This window comes from Callorhinus ursinus, unplaced genomic scaffold, assembly GCF_003265705.2.
Source record: "Callorhinus ursinus isolate GAN/ISIS: 27379988/994484 unplaced genomic scaffold, GSC_fseal_2.0 scaffold7, whole genome shotgun sequence".
Classification (NCBI taxonomy): domain Eukaryota; kingdom Metazoa; phylum Chordata; class Mammalia; order Carnivora; family Otariidae; genus Callorhinus; species Callorhinus ursinus.
The window spans coordinates 57,351,747-57,367,304 of record NW_027397069.1 but is presented as its reverse complement, the minus strand read 5'-3'; the positions used below and the strand labels follow the sequence as shown (position 1 = coordinate 57,367,304).

The 15,558-nt window shown below is 44.7% G+C and overlaps 1 protein-coding gene across 3 annotated transcripts in view; it reads left to right on the top strand.

Moving 5' to 3' along the window:
• The first annotated feature begins 7,395 nt into the window (after positions 1 to 7,395).
• Positions 7,396 to 15,558, top strand: part of SLC25A15 (solute carrier family 25 member 15) — a 28,948-nt gene continuing 20,785 nt past the window's right edge. Inside the window, exons 1-2 of one of the 3 annotated variants that reach the window (XM_073894631.1) lie at positions 7,396 to 7,514; positions 12,101 to 12,224. In XM_073894631.1, coding sequence (XP_073750732.1) covers positions 12,170 to 12,224 — 55 coding nt within the window. In that variant the 5' untranslated portion in view covers positions 7,396 to 7,514; positions 12,101 to 12,169. Of the gene's footprint in view, positions 7,515 to 9,155; positions 9,331 to 9,743; positions 9,877 to 12,100; positions 12,225 to 15,558 lie in introns of those variants that run through there. The other 2 variants (XM_025874989.2, XM_073894630.1) reach the window with 2 other exon arrangements.

The window sequence follows — 15,558 nt, the reverse complement described above, 5'->3', positions numbered from 1 at the left end:
ATTTGGATGCCTTTGATTTCTTTTTGTTGTCTGATTGCTGTGGCTAGGACTTCTAATACTATGTTGAATAGCAGTGGTGATAGTGGACATCCCTGCTGCATTCCTGACCTCAGGGGGAAAGTTCTCAGTTTTTCCCCATTGAGAATGATATTCACTGTAGGTTTTTCATAGATGGCTTTTATGATATTGAGGTAGGTACCCTCTATCCCTATACTCTGAAGAGTTTTGATCAAGAAAGGATGCTGTACTTTGTCAAATGCTTTCTCTGCATCTATTGAGAGGATCATATGATACTTGTTCTTTCTTTTGTTAATATATTGTATCACGTTGATTGATTTCCAGATGTTGAACCAACCTTGCAGCCCAGGGATAAATCCCACTTGGTCATGGTGAATAATCCTTTTAATGTACTGTTGGATCCTACTGGCTAGTATTTTGGTGAGAATTTTTGCATCCATGTTCATCAACAATATTGGTCTGTAATTCTCCTCTTTGTTGGGGTCTTTGTCTGGTTTGGGGATCAACGTAATGGTGACCTCATAAAATGAGTTTGGAAGTTTTCCTTCCATTTGTATTTTGTGGAACAGTTTCAGGAGAATAGGTATTAATTCTTCTTTAAATGTTTGGTAGAATTCCCCTGGGAAGCCATCTGGCCCTGGGCTTTTGTTTGTTGGGAGATTTTTGATGACTGATTCAATTTCCTTAGTGGTTATAGGTCTGTTCAGGTTTTCTCTTTCTTCCTGGTTCAATTTTGGTAGTTGCTACATCTCTAGGAATGCATCCATTTCTTCCAGGTTATCTAATTTGCTGGCATAGAGTTGCTCATAATATGTTCTTATAATTGTATTTCTTTAGTGTTGGTTGTGATCTCTCCTCTTTCATTCATGATTTTGTTGATTTGGGTCATTTCTCTTTTCTTTTTGATCAGTCTGGCCAGGGGTTTATCAATCTTGTTAATTCTTTCAAAGAATCAGCTCCTAGTTTCACCGATCTGTTCTACTGTTCTTTTGGTTTCTATTTCATGGATTTCTGCTCTGATCTTTATTATTTCTCTTCTCCTGCTGGGTTTAGGCTTTATTTGCTGTTTTTTCTCCAGCTCCTTTAGGTGTAGGGTTAGGTTGTGTATTTGAGACCTTTCTTGTTTCTTGAGAAAGGCTTGTATTGCTATATACTTTCCTCTCAGGACTGCCTTTGCTGTATCCCAAAGATTTTGAACAGTTGTGTTTTCATTTTCATTGATTTCCATGAATTTTTTTAATTCTTCTTTAATTTCCTGGTGGACCCATTCATTCTTCAGTAGGATGCTCTTTAGCCTCCATGCATTTGAGTTCTTTCCGACTTTCCTCTTGCGATTGAGTTCTAGTTTCAAAACATTGTGGTCTGAAAACATGCAGGGAATAATCCCAATCTTTTGGTACAGGTTGAGACCTGATTTGTGACCTAGGATGTGATCTATCCTGGAGAATGTTCCATGGGCACTAGAGAAGAATGTGTATTCCGTTGCTTTGGGATGGAATGTTCTGAATATGTCTATGAAGTCCATTTGGTGCAGTGTGTCATTTAAAGTCTTTATTTCCTTGTTGATCTTTTGCTTAGATGATCTGTCCATTTCAGTCAGGGGGGTGTTAAAGTCCCCCACTATTATTGTATTGTTGTCAATGTGTTTCTTTGCTTTTGTTATTAATTGCCTTATATAATTTGGCTGCTCCCATGTTAGGGGCATAGGTATTTACAATTGTTAGATCTTCTTGTTGGATAGACCCTTTAAGTAGGATATAGTGTCCTTCCTCATCTCTTATTACAGTCTTTGTTTTAAAATCTAATTTGTCTGATATAAGGATTGCCACCCCAGCTTTCTTTTGGTGTCCATTAGCATGGTAAATGGTTTTCCACCCCTTCACTTTCAATGTGGGGATGTCTTTGGGTCCAAAATGAGTCTTTTGCAGAGAGCATATCGATGGGTCTTGTTTTTTAATCCAATCTGATAGCCTGTGTCTTTTGATTGGGGCATTTAGCCCATTTACATTCAGGGTAACTATTGAAAGATATGAATTTAGTGCCATTGTATTGCCTGTAAAGTGACTGTTACTGTATATTGTCTGTATTCCTTTCTGGTCCATGCTGCTTTTAGGCTCTCTCTTTGCTTAGAGGACCTGTATTCAGTATTTCTTGGAGGGCTGGTTTTGTGTTTGCAAATTCCTTTAGTTTTTGTTTGTCCTGGAAGCTTTTTATCTCTCCTTCTATTTTCAATGACAGCCTCGCTGGATATAGTATTCTTGGCTGCATATTTTTCTCGTTTAGTGCTCTGAATATATCATGCCAGTCCTTTTGGGCCTGCCAGGTCTCTGTGGATAGGTCTGTTGCCAATCTAATGTTTCTACCATTATAGGTTACATATCTCTTCTCCCGAGCTGCTTTCAGGATTTTCTCTTTGTCTCTGAGACTCGTAAGTTTTATTATTAGATGTTGGGGTGTTGACCTATTTTTATTGATTTTGAGAGGGGTTCTCTGTGCCTCCTGGATTTTGATGCCTGTTTCCTTCCCCACATTAGGGAAGTTCTCTGCTATAATTTGCTCCAATATACCTTCTGCCCCTCTCTCTCTTTCTTCTTCTTCTGGGATCCCAATTATTCTAATGTTTCGTCTTATCGTATCATTTATCTCTCGAATTCTGCCCTCGTGATCCAGTAGTTGTTTCTCTCTCTTTTTCTCAGCTTCTTTATTTTCCATCATTTGGTCTTCTATATCACTGATTCTCTCTTCTGCCTCATTTATCCCAGCAGTTAGTGCCCCCATTTTTTATTGCACCTCATTAATAGCCTTTTTGATTTCGACTTGGTTAGATTTGTTCTTTTATTTCTCTAGAAAGGGTTTCTCTAATAACTTCCATGCGTTTTTCAAGCCCAGGTAGTATCTTTAAAATCATGATTCTGAACTCTAGGCCCGACATCACACTAATGTCCATATTGAGTAGGTCCCTGGCAGACGGTACTACCTCTTGTTCTTTTTGTTGAGGTTATTTTTTTCATCTTGTCATTTTGTCCAGAGGAGAATAGATGAATGAGAGAACAAAATGCTAATAGGTTAACAACGTCCCCAGATAATATATTCTAATCAAAGCAGAAAAGACCTGAAACCAGGGGAAAAGAAAGGGAAAGAAAGCAAAAAGAAAGAAAAAAGAAAGAGAAAAAGATAAAAACAAACAAAAACAGAACAAAACAAAACAAAAAAACAGAATATGATCAAATATGATCAGGCTCGTGCATACATCAGTGCCACACACTAGATTTTGGGTGTATTTTAGTCTTTTGGAAGAAAGTGCCTCCTAAAATTTTAATGAAAGAAAGACTTATATATGTACAATATAAGGGTTGATATGATGAAGGGTTGGAATATGAGTGTAAAGATGAAAATTATAAAAAATTTTTAAAAAGGAATTGATAAGATGTTTGAAAAAAGAAAGAAGAGGATTAAAAAAAAGGAAAGAAAAAAAGAAAAAAAAGGGGAGAGAATGTGATCAGGCAGGAGACTAGAACAAAACCATACACTAGAGATTTAGTGTATATTTTGATATGTTAGAAGAAACTGTATCTCAAAATTTTAAAGAGAGAACAACTTATATATGTATCTGCCAAAAATGAGGGTAACTACTATGAAGGGATAGAATATGACTCTAAAAATGAAAAATAAAAAATGTTTTTTTAAAAAAGAGATTGATACGATGTTGGTTGAAAAAGGGAAAAATAAAAAAAAAAAGTTAGAAAAATTAACTTTGAAAGACTAATGAAACATGGTAAAAAAGCCATGAATTCTATGTGCAGTATTCCCCTAGCGCTGGAGTTCTCCCGTTCTCCTTGATCGGTAAACTTGGTCTTGGCTGGCTGTTCGTGCTGATCTTCTGGGGGAGGGGCCTGTTGCCATGGTTCCCAAATGTCTTTCCCGGCGGAGGAATTGCCCCGCCCTTGTCGGTCTGGGCTAAGCAAGCTGCTCGGGTTTGCTCTCAGGAGCTTTTGTTCCCTGCAAGCTTTCCGTACTGCTTTGGAGGACGACAGTGAAAATGGAGGCCTCCCAATCTCTGCTCCGGAGGAGCCAAGAGCTCAGGGCCTCGCTCCTCAGTGCGCCCCCAGAGAAAAGCCGTCAGTCACTTCCGTCTCCCTGGTCTCCGGCCGCACTCCGTGCTCACCCGGCCTGTGACCGAGCGTTTCTATCTCTGGCACCCGACCCCGTGTGGAGTCTCCAAACCCAGCAGATCCCTGCGGTGCGCTCCGCGCCGCTCCTCCCCGGGGGAGGGAGGGGAGTCTCCCCGGCTCTGTCACTTGTTGGGTCCCTGCTGGAGGAGCAGTGGCCCGACTGGGCCGCGGATCACAGTTTATGGCAACCCTGAGCTGAGAGCCTGTGCCTTGGCTCCGTCTCTGCAGCCAGCTTCCCTGCTCCGATACCTGGGAGCTCTGCCGCACTCAGGCACCCCTGGTCTTTCTGTGACCCTGAGGGTCCTGAGACCACACTGTCCTGTGAGGGTTCCACCCCCCCGCTTAGCCACTGGAGCGACGTCCCTCAGCGGAGCCGACTTCTAAAAGTTCCGATTTTGTGCTCTGCGGCTCTAGCACTTGCCAGAAGCGGCCGACGGAGGCCCCCTCCCCCGCCGTCTATCCTCCCGAATATTGCCTCGGATTCACTTCTCCGCACGTCCTACCTTCCAGAAAGAGGTTGCTTCTCTGTTCAGAGAGTTGTTGCTACTCTTTTCTTCGATCTCCTGTTGAGTTCGTAGATGTTCAGAATAGTTTGATCCCTATCTAGCTGAATTCCTGAGACCAGATGAAATCCAGGTCTCCCACTCCTCTGCCATCTTGCTCCGCCCCCCTACTTACTTATTTTTAAAGGATTTTATTTATTTGAGAGAGAGAGAGCGCAAGCAGGTGGAGGGGGAGAGGGAGAGGGAGAAGCAGACTCCCTGCTGAGCAGGAAGCCCAACATGGGGATGGAGCCAAAGGCAGATGCTTAACTGACTAAGCCACCCAGGCACCCTATAATCTGCTTTTTAAAAATGACTATATCTCTAAGCCTTTTCCCATATGCTTAATATGCTATAGGGGACATTCCTGATTACCTAACAAAACCTTACTTCCCCCACATCCCTCCTACAGGTCTGCAGTGGTGATGTCTCAGGAAAGGTGGGCCTCTGCTACAGTCCCAATGGGATAAGTCATCATTGGTCAAAACCAGGGGTCAATAAACCACAACCTGCTAGCCAGAGCTGGCCTGCCATTTCTTTTTGTATGGCCACGAGCCATACAAAATGTTTGTTTTTTTTTTAACAGTTTTAAAATTCTGAAAAAATAAAAATTAAAATAATATTTTGTGACAGGTAAAAATTATATGAAATTCAAATTTCAACACTCATAGATAAAAGGTTTTTTTTTTTAGGATTTTATTTATTTATTTGACAGAGAGAGAGCATAAGTAGGCAGAGTGGCAGGCAGAGGGAGAGGGAGAAGCAGACTCTCCACTGAGCAGGGAGCAGGACGTGGGGCTCGATCCCAGGACCCCAGGATCATGACCTGAGCTGAAGGTAGATGCTTAACCGACTGAGCCACCCAGGCACCCCGTCATAGATAAAAGTTTTATTGGAACACAGCCACCTTACCTCTTTACTGTGTCTGTGGCTGCTTTTGTTTACAACAGCGGAGCTGAGATGTGACAGAGATTGCATGCCCTGCAAAATATTTACTAAAATATTTACTAGCTGGTTGGTCTTTTTCAGGAGTTTGCTGACCCCTGTTCTACACCAAATATGGTAACTCCATTCTCTTCCCAGTGTTTATGTTTGGGCAAGCATGAGACTCAGTTCTGGGCTATTGAAATACAAGGGGAAGCTTGACAGAGGGCTTCTGGGAAAGATTTTTCTGTGTGTGATAACTTCCTTCCTGGCCTTGGATGTTACATGTGAGGATGTGATAGAGCTGTGGCAGCCACTTTGTGACCATGAGGGAAAAGTCAAGAGAATCATAGAGAAGCTGACCCAGAGACTTTTGGGCTGTTAAATTAACCAACCCAGGAACTTCCTATTTCTAGATTTCTTTTTATATTCAAAATAAATATATTAATAGTTGTGAATCCTGTTATTTGCAGCCAAATATATCCTAAAGCATATGATTTAAGAAAATGATTTTAAAAATTATGTCATAGTATTTCCTCTTATTGATCCATTAAATTTTATCCATTTGTGGGCATTTCTTCTAAGTCTTTGCTATTATAAATTATGTGTTTAAAAATATATATTACAAATTCAAATCGAAGGCTCACGAAATATACATCTCAGGTGATTTTCTTTTTCTTTTTTCTTGCTTGTAGCATTAAAAAGCTGTCAAGGAAAAGACAAAAGAAAATGCCCCCCTTTAACACATTGTCTTAACAACTCTTTCATGGGATACAAAATTCTCCCTTATTCCACATAGATAACAAAAATCCAAAAGCATGTTTATTTCAAATACAAACTCTACCAGATTCCAAAAAAGATTTGAGAGAGTTTTCAGTAAAGGTTACATCAGCAGCCAATAATATTCAATGTGAGTTGTGTAATCAAAGCATTTTTTTCTTCTTTCTAATTAATTAAAATTACCACTGAATCAGAGATGATTTATGTTTTGAATTATTTACAACTCCAATTAACACTTTGTTAAGACACATCCACATGGTATTAGGGCCAAAATTCTTCAAGTGATGAAATTATTTCTCCTTTTGGTATCATTAACTAGCGCATTGTGAAATACTGTTGAAGTAGCAAAGTCTCCCTTTTTCATGTTAGCCACTCTGTCTCCCCGCCTCTGACCTACGTCACACCTGCCCCTCCATCACATAGTCAACTGCAATTATGTCCCTGGATTGCGTAGCCCCAAGTGTAGCAAACTGCCTGGAGCAGAGAGGTCAGGGCATTGACTTGCTTGCTGTTTGGAACTCAGATCTGAAATGCCATTGGGTTAACCTACCTATATTGAGAGCAGTAATGCAGGATTCTGAAGTCCTGTTCTCCAGGCCATTGGATACCTGGGGAATTACCCTTAGAACAAAGTTTGAGTGGATGCCAAGCAGGTGATTTTCCAATTAGTTCTCTGAGCTTCTGTGAAATGTTAAGCTTTTTAACATCTTATGTTTCTCCATTCCTAATGCAAAGATAACAGAAAGAGCCACTCCTGGGAGGGATTTTAAGCTGGTGAGGTGAATTTATACAATGTGAAGGGACGTCTGTTTCAGGAGAAAGAACTGGTTCCTGCAACCCTCTTGCTTTTAAAAGGAAGCCTTCTGGGAGGTTAGGGACATGAACTTCAGAAGTGAACAGAGCTCTGTGGAGTTCTAGCTCTTTCATGAGTACCTATATAACTTTGGGCAGGTGATTTGGGCTCTGAGCCTCCGATCCTTTACCAGCATCATTGGCGCCAGCCAGGGTGCAAGGCACCAGGACATGGCAAGCAAGACAACAGGACAGAGGCCAATGGAGGAGAGTTTTTGCAAAAAAGGTAACTTTGTAAATTAGGGGTTAAAAATTTGCACAAATGTTTCCTGGTTATTTCTGAGTTTATGAATAAACTGAGGCTGAGGCTGTTGAGAGGTGAAGGAGAGAAGAAATGTAGCAGGAGTGGTGAGAGTCTGGAGCAGCCCTTGTGAGATAGGAGAAGAGGCTCAAGGACAACAACACAAAGAAGGAGGTGGCTGGCCCTCAGCGAGGGGGCACAACAGTGAACTGGAGTAGTGCCTGCCCTCACCGGGGTGGATGGCCCTAGCTGGCTCCCAGAGCTGCAGTGGCCCACGTGGTGGATTGCCCCAGCAGGATCACGGAGAGCAGAGGCCGTGATGCCATTGCATGAAGGCTGGGGTTTGAAAAGGTTAAATGGCTCACTAAAGGTCACCCAGATTTTTACACAAGCATCCTGGCTCCAACTCCAGTACTCTTTCCAGTCTGTGACCGCAGACTGGGTCTGTCCTTAATGAGGTTTCTTTTGAGCCTCATGTTTCTAGCTTGCTAAAGCCACTGGACCAGGGGATATTCAAAGTCCATTAGTCCGCTATGATGTAACCGTAGGTTTTGCTCCTGAGTCGGCTTCCCACCAGTTGGGTCGTTGGGTCACGAGTCACGTTGGGCAAGTATTTCAAGCTCCTTGGCTTGTTTCTGTAATTAAGTTTCAGAAACTTGACATTTAAAGTGCTGAATCTGTGAAGAGGCAGTTTTGGTGAATGCCCCCATTTATCAGGAGCTCTGATGCCTTCACAGCACCTCCTACCTCCGGAAGGTCTATTCAGTTGGGCATTCGCGTTAAGCACTAACACACGTCAGGTGGAATATTTAAGTCTCCCCCTCTCCCCATCACTTAAATGGCATTGTCAGTAGTCCAACACCACAATCAAACAGGGCAAAAACAAATTGTAAAAGGAAAAAATAGCATGGTTTAAGGAAGAAAATGCAGTGTAGAAAATGAAAATAAGTGCATGAAAAAGAAATCCGAAGGCCATGACTGAGTTACGTTAAGTAGCTGTCAGCAATAATTGACTAAGATCTTTCCAATTTAGTAGGTGTTAGCTCTTTGTCTTAGGGAACTAGAGAAAATTCCTTTACCTGCGGCAGTATACAAGATTCTTTGAATAGTGCTTTTTAATAAAATGCCACAGAGCCATAGAAATAGCCTATAACTCATTAGCAACTAAAAGATGAGAGAAGCCAGATTTAGAGCCAGTTTTCATCGGTGGGTGTAACCTTCTCGAATGTTATGATTTCCTTGCGGTAGGCAAAATGGGAAATGTTTTTGTGGGTTTTTTTTTTCTGATGCGAATGCATTTTGCATCACTACGTCTCCAGTACTTTTGTAGTCTTAATATAAAATTGAGGCTTTGAGTCCCGGCAAAGATTCATCAGCCTAAAGACTTCAGCGGGTCCTCCTGACACCCCCAACCCCCTGCCCTGAGTTCTAACTGGGGTCGAGCCTCCCAGGAGTCCTCCGGGAACCTGGAAGAAGGGAACCAGCTCGGAGGCCCTAGCTCCCCGCCCTCCCGCGCCCCCGCTCCCGGGCCGGGGGTGGCGGGGCCTGCGCGGGCCGAGCGCGCCGCCTCAGCCGCGGACTTCCGCTTCCCTCCCGCGCCGGGTTGGCGCGGCCCGCCCCCAGGCGCAGGGGAGCTCTCTGGGTCTCCGGGGCCGCCGCCCTTTGCGCTCCCGCGCGGGAGGGCGGGGCGGAGGGCCGGCCAGCGGCCGACGTGGGTGTTAACCGGCTGCCCAGGCCGCGGAGGCAGAGCCGAGAGCCCGCGGCGGAGCCGGAGCAGGACGCGCGGCCAGCTGGCGCGGCGGTGAGCGCAGCCCCAGCCGGCGCTCCGGGCTGCAGGGAGCCCGCGCGGGGGGCTGGGGGGAGCGGGGTGCGAGCAGCCGGCCGGGGTTCTGGGGTCTGCGGCCCGGCACGCCGTACACGTGCCCAGGGAACTGCGGGCGCAGCGGCCGGGGCGAGCCAGAGACTCGCGGGCTCCGCGGCCTCCTTCCCGTAGTGTTCACCTGCTGGGAAGGTTGGCCTCTTTGCCCCCCTCGGAGTTGCATCAGGCCTCTGGGCACCGCGCCGCCGCTGCCCGGGGCGGGGGCGTTTATGAATGGGAGACTCTTGCAGGTTGTTGGGGTAGAGTCAGGGAAAGTTGGAAGCAGTCTCCCTAGTAGCGGCCCCTGTGCTCACCAGGATCCGGAGCCCCGGAGCAGGAGCGCCTGGCCGGCGTCTTAGCGGCCAGACGGGCTGGCATCGCCGCGCCCTGTGTCCCGGTTCTAGTAATCGGCGGGCGGGCGGGAGGGCGGCCGCCTGCTGCGCCAGCTTGAGCCTGAAGCTGAAATCTTCCCGCAGTTCGCGTTACCAGGTGGAGGAGAATGCGGCCTCAGAACGTTCCTCTGGTCGAGAAATTCATTTTCTTAGGAAACAAGGCTGCGTGGTTCGCGAGGTTGTTTGTCTCTCCTGGGGTCGGACCCACGTGTACTTGCAAGAGGGGTAAAGGGACACTAAAAAGATTCAGTTTTTCAACTGGCTCAGGAATGAGTAACTCCTGCTGACCAGTCTTGCCTCCTCCAAGCCATATGTTTTTTTTTTTTTTCAAGACTTCTTGAAAGTCTTCTTAAGCTACACAATAATTTGAATCAGTTGCCCACACGTTCTGAGTTAATCTGTTAGTTCCCATCACTGTGTAGTATTCTAATACTATGAGCGTTACTTGTGGGATTTGATGTGTTTAAGTTTGGCTTACCTGAAGGGGTTAAATTCACACTGATGACAGTACGATCTATGCCTTTCATATAAACTAAAAAAAAATATCCACACCTAAAGAACGCGTGGAGACGCCACATTGGTTGGGCCCTATGTGACTACCCACTTGCCTCCATTTTTCCTTTAAAAGGCAAGGTTGGATTTTTTTTTTTTTTTTGTGGTCAGGTTGGAATGGTCTGGAATTAAGTATTGGTTGGTAGGTACAGACCCAAAAGGCAAGACTTGAGTTGAATCCACTGACTACTTGTGTGACCTTGGAGAAGCTCTTGCCTTCTGGCCTCAGTTTTCCATCTGGTAAAGGAGATTGGATTAGGACCCTTCTCTAGGTACAGGATGGCCACGACCTTATCAACTGTAGTTATTGATGCTGCCTCTCCAGTCCTATCAGTAACATAAAATGCATGTCTTTTCTGTTTAACTTAGTTGCTTTTTCAAGTCCAGTACTGTGCTTTTGTGTTTGCTGGTTTTACAATTTTTTTTTTGTAAAGAAAGCAAGATTCTTGGCGTCTGGTCATTCGCAACATGGATCAAGTGGTTAAAAAGCTTCTTAGTGGATAAAATTATTTTATGCTGACGTTTAGGTTGACATTGGGATTCATTAGTGATCCAGCCAGCCCACCACCTTCTGAGAGGTGGTCTGACTCGGGGCACAAAGGTCTTTAGTGTGATGAATAAAATTTTTTCCTTGTTGTTCACGGATAAGTCACTTACATAGTTTGAAAACCACACAGAATTGGTTAACTTGATATTCTGTGTTAATGAACCACCTTTCCTTTTTAAAAATCTGTATAAAGTCCATTCCTCTGTAATAGTTGATTTTTGTTTAAAGGTAGAGGAGTAGACTCTAGTTTTCCCAAACTTTTTAGGCTCTAGCCCAAACATGCTGAATCAAGATCACTAAGGAGAGAGGCCTGGTTATTTGAATATTTAACAGGTGCCCCAGTGATTCTTATCAAACAAATTTAGGACACAGTGGACCAGGTGTTGCTTTTCAAAATGTGATTGGTGGTCAGTCATTATCAGCCTCATCTGGGAGCTTGTCACGACTGGCAGGGTTTCTGGTCCCACCTGAGGCCTAGCACATCAGAATCTGTATTTTAACAAGGTCCCCAGGTGTTTTGTGTATACGGTTATGGTTGAGAAGGTCTGGAGATGACTTTGATGACAATTACTAGTGTTTGGTGCTATGCTCTTTAGTTCTAAGAACATCTGTCTCATGTGACTATTTGTGATTGCCTTTGTATTATGATAATACTTCTATTATTCACCTTATATGTGGGACTCCAGTTTTAGGGGCCCGAGGGCCCACCCTGCTGGTGACAGAGCAGGCACTCAGACCCACTCATGTGTCACTTTGCAAAGCACCTAATCCATTCCTTTCCAGACCTACTGTTTTGTGACCTCTTCTTAGGGACTCAGCCCAGGCTGCTGTCTGAATTTAGAACTGAGCCTAGTTGACTGATAGTTCCACTCAGGCCTCTGAAAAACTAGTTTGATATGGCTCGGGTGTCTGTGGTATTTGGCATTCATTTGTAAGCTTTTCAGAAAAGTCGTTGAAATGCTCCCTACAAGGGCTGTAGCTTTGATACTCGGGGAAGGTTTTTGACTTGTGAGTTTTTTATGGGGAGATGGTGGGTGGGGAGAAGGGGAGGCCAGTCAGCTAAGCTGCGTTGGCACCTTGACCGCCCCCCCCTCCTTTTTTTTTTTTCCGGAGAACCGGTCTCTCAGCTCCCAGAGGTCGAGGTCCCAGTAACTAGGCAGCAGTTCTAGAGAAAGGAAGGCTGCAGAGGCCTCACTGATGGTGAGCTCTTGTCTCCTTTCAGGGACATGAGACACCCGTCATAAGCTCAGAGAGTTGCCTTCCACGGAGACCAGCAGAGGAGTAGGCGAACATGAAGTCCAGTCCTGCTATCCAAGCTGCCATTGACCTCACGGCGGGAGCTGCAGGTAATTCCAGGGGAAACCCCATCCTGTATTCTTCAATACCTGCTACAAGTGAGATCCAGTGAAAGGATGGTGAAAATATCACCTTTGTCCCTCCAGAGGCAACATGCTTTCACCTTGGAGTAATGGAAGTATAATACTGTCTTCTAAGAACAGCAGAAGGTAGTAGTTCCCTTATAGTAAAACTTTATGAGTCAGGGTGCAGGGTGGGAATGTCCTCACTTTACAGCTGGAAAACTGCACAGCGCAGAGCTGAAGTCCCTTGTCCATTGTCGCACAGCTGGGATGTGCAGGTGACGTGGGATTTTACTCCAAGCCTGGCGGTCTTCAGAGCCCTTGTAGTCCACAATCACACTTCCAGGGAAGTCCTGTTTACTGTCCTTATCACTGCCAAGGCAAGAAAGGAGGACAGCCTTTAGTAAATGAGCCTGATACTTGATGGTTTCTAAAGCCCTGAAAGGAAAGGAGAGGCTCTAGGATTTGCCAGGGAATGGTGGTCTGGGCAGGGGCTGAGCCCCAGGGCAGACTGCGGCCTCACAGGGCACAAGTAAATCCTCCTGGGCAGTGCTTGCAACACACAGGTCACTCTTTGGAAAGATTAACGTTACTCAGCCTGAGGTCAGTAATTGGAAGTGTATGGGTGGTTGACTTGGTTCTCTGGGTTCCTGTGTTATTTTAGAGCCAGAGGAGTGCTGGAATGCTCCTATTGCCCAGATGAAAACCCTGGTTTACCCTTGCCCCAGGGTACACTGATTCTTATAATGGGTTGCAGCTCCTGGGAGTGGAGAGGTCAGGGGGGTGAGTTGCCCATTGTCCTCTTACCCAGTGGGACCTCCCGGGTCACCAGATCAGGTGCGGCCACAGGGCCACCACCTGTCATAGTATCATTCCCTTAATGGTGAAAAAGAAGTTGCAGTTTAGAGAACAAAGTATTTTCTCATGAACCAAAGGTTAACCAGGTAGGCTAATGAGAAAGGCTACAGATGGGGCATTACAGATTGATAAAAAGTATAGGCACCAGCCCTCAGGTGAGAGACCACGGGAGTGTCCTGGCCCAGGAGGAGGGAAACCTAAGGGCTGCCTAGGTATTTCCCCACTGGCTTCTTGCCTGCTGAGTACCCTGGGTCAGTCCCATCCCAGCTGCAGCCCCTAGGCCCTATGAACCACCCCCCATGCCACATTGGGATGACACTGACCATGGGAACGGTGGACCCATTTGCTTGCCTCTGCAGTCCTGCGAATGCTCTGTGCTCAGAGTTTGTCTCTCCCATAGGATGGTATTTAACCACAGGAGAGAGTCTCAGCTTTTGGAATTAAATGTCCATCAGTCAGTCTGCCAAAGATGTAGACTCTGTTGTGATAGAATTTTCTTTTTCCTAGAAAGGCATTTCTGTGTGGACAGGTATTTGGATGCCACATATGTGCTCTACAGTGAATTTTAAAGATACAGATTGCAATTGTATTGTTGGGAGTCTGGTGTGTACGGCTTTTGCTGGTGGACATGCTTTTTTACAATAGTATTCACATGTTTTGGGCCCATCTACATACGGCATTTAATTCTCTTGATAACTAGTTAGGATTTCTTCCTGCACTGGTCACAGAGGGTCACCCCTCACTGATGTAGCATTGCCCTGCAGCGTCTAACTTTGGAGGACAACAGGCTCCTTTGCAGGGGTCTGTGCTTTAAGCCAAGCAAGGGGCTCCTCTGCTGGCAGAGGAGCCTCCTGTTAGTGACCTGAGAACTTCTGGGAGGTGCATGGAATGCAAACAGGAAGCCATAGCTCCACTTTGGATGGGTCTCAGTCTCCCAGTGATGGCGCTAGAAGGGCCTTCAGAGACCTTTGGCTCTAATGCTCACTGTATATGTAGAAAGGAGACCCGGAGAGGGCGAGTGATTTGCTCGTGATTGCACGGATAGATGGTGTCAAGGCAGGGCTAGGCTGTTGGTTGTTTGGTTCCTTGACTGGCCCTGTTGTTGTCTTTGTTTTAATACTCCATAATGGGCCAACAGCACTCCTGGGGGTGGAGGTTAGTCTCAAGCCTCTGTTGCCACTGTCCGGATCGGGACATTGGGCCATCAAGGCCTGAGGTGATCTAGGTGTAGCATACATGTGTTCTTTTCCATGTCCCTTCTTTTCTTTGAAACAAACCTCCCCATCCAGCAGGTTTGTGGTCTAGTTCATCTACTATAAAGTTCTGGGAAGCTGTCACTGCCTGTCTGCTAGTATAGGAGAAATTCCAGGAAAGAAATTCAGAAATTCCAAGCAGCTAGGATGGGGGAGACTTTGCAGAAGATAGGTCATTGGAGAATGTTGAAATGAGGCAGCATGGAGCTCAGAAAATAAATTGCCTTCATGAGGAACGTTGGTCTCTCTTTAAGATACAGTAGTTTGACCACTATAACCCACTCCCTGCTTTGACTGCTCGGTTGCTCTATGCCTTAACTAGCCTAGCTTCTCAGTGTGACCTAGACCATTGACATTTATCCTATCATGCCAAAATTCGTGTTTCTCTTGGCCATCTGGATGTCTTCTTTGGAAAAACATCTATTCAGGTCATCTGCCCATTTTTTACTTAGAATGTTTGGGGTTTTTTTGTTGTTTTTCTTTTTGGTGTTGAGTTATAGAAGTTCTTTATATATTTTGAATATTAACCCCTTATCAGATACATCATTTGCAAATATCCTCTTTCATTCAGGAGGTTGTCTTTTTGTTTTGTTGATGGTTTCCTTCACTGTGCAAAAGGTTTTTATTTTAGTGTAGTCCCAATAGTTTATTTTTGCTTTTGTTTCCCTCACTTTAGGAGACCTATCTAGAAAATTGTTTCTAGGCCAGTGTCGAAGGGCTTACTGCCTATATTTTCTTCTAGCAGTTTTATTGTTTCGGATCTCACCTTTAGGTCTTCAGTCCACTTTGAATTTATTTTTGTGTATGGTGAAAGTAGCCCAGTTTCATTCTTTTGCATGTAGCTGTCCAGTTTTCCCAGCACCATTTATAGAGGAGACCGTTTTTTCCCCATTGCATATGGTTGCCTTCTTTGTTGTGGAGTAATTGACCCTATAAGTGTGGGTCTATTTCTGGGCTCTTTATTCTGTTCTTTTGATCTGTGTATCTCTTTTTGTGGCAGTACCATACTGTTTTGATTATTACAGCTTTGTAGTATCTTTTTTTGAAAGGAAAAGGTTTAATATAAAGATTCAAGATTAACATCAGCATAAATGATAAAATTACCCTTCTCTTGATAAGAGTCCAACTTTTGCCTTTTTCTTTCTAACTTCTCCTGCCATCTTTTTCCCTGTGTTTCTCTGTTACTTTCACCCCACCTCTTCATGTCTATG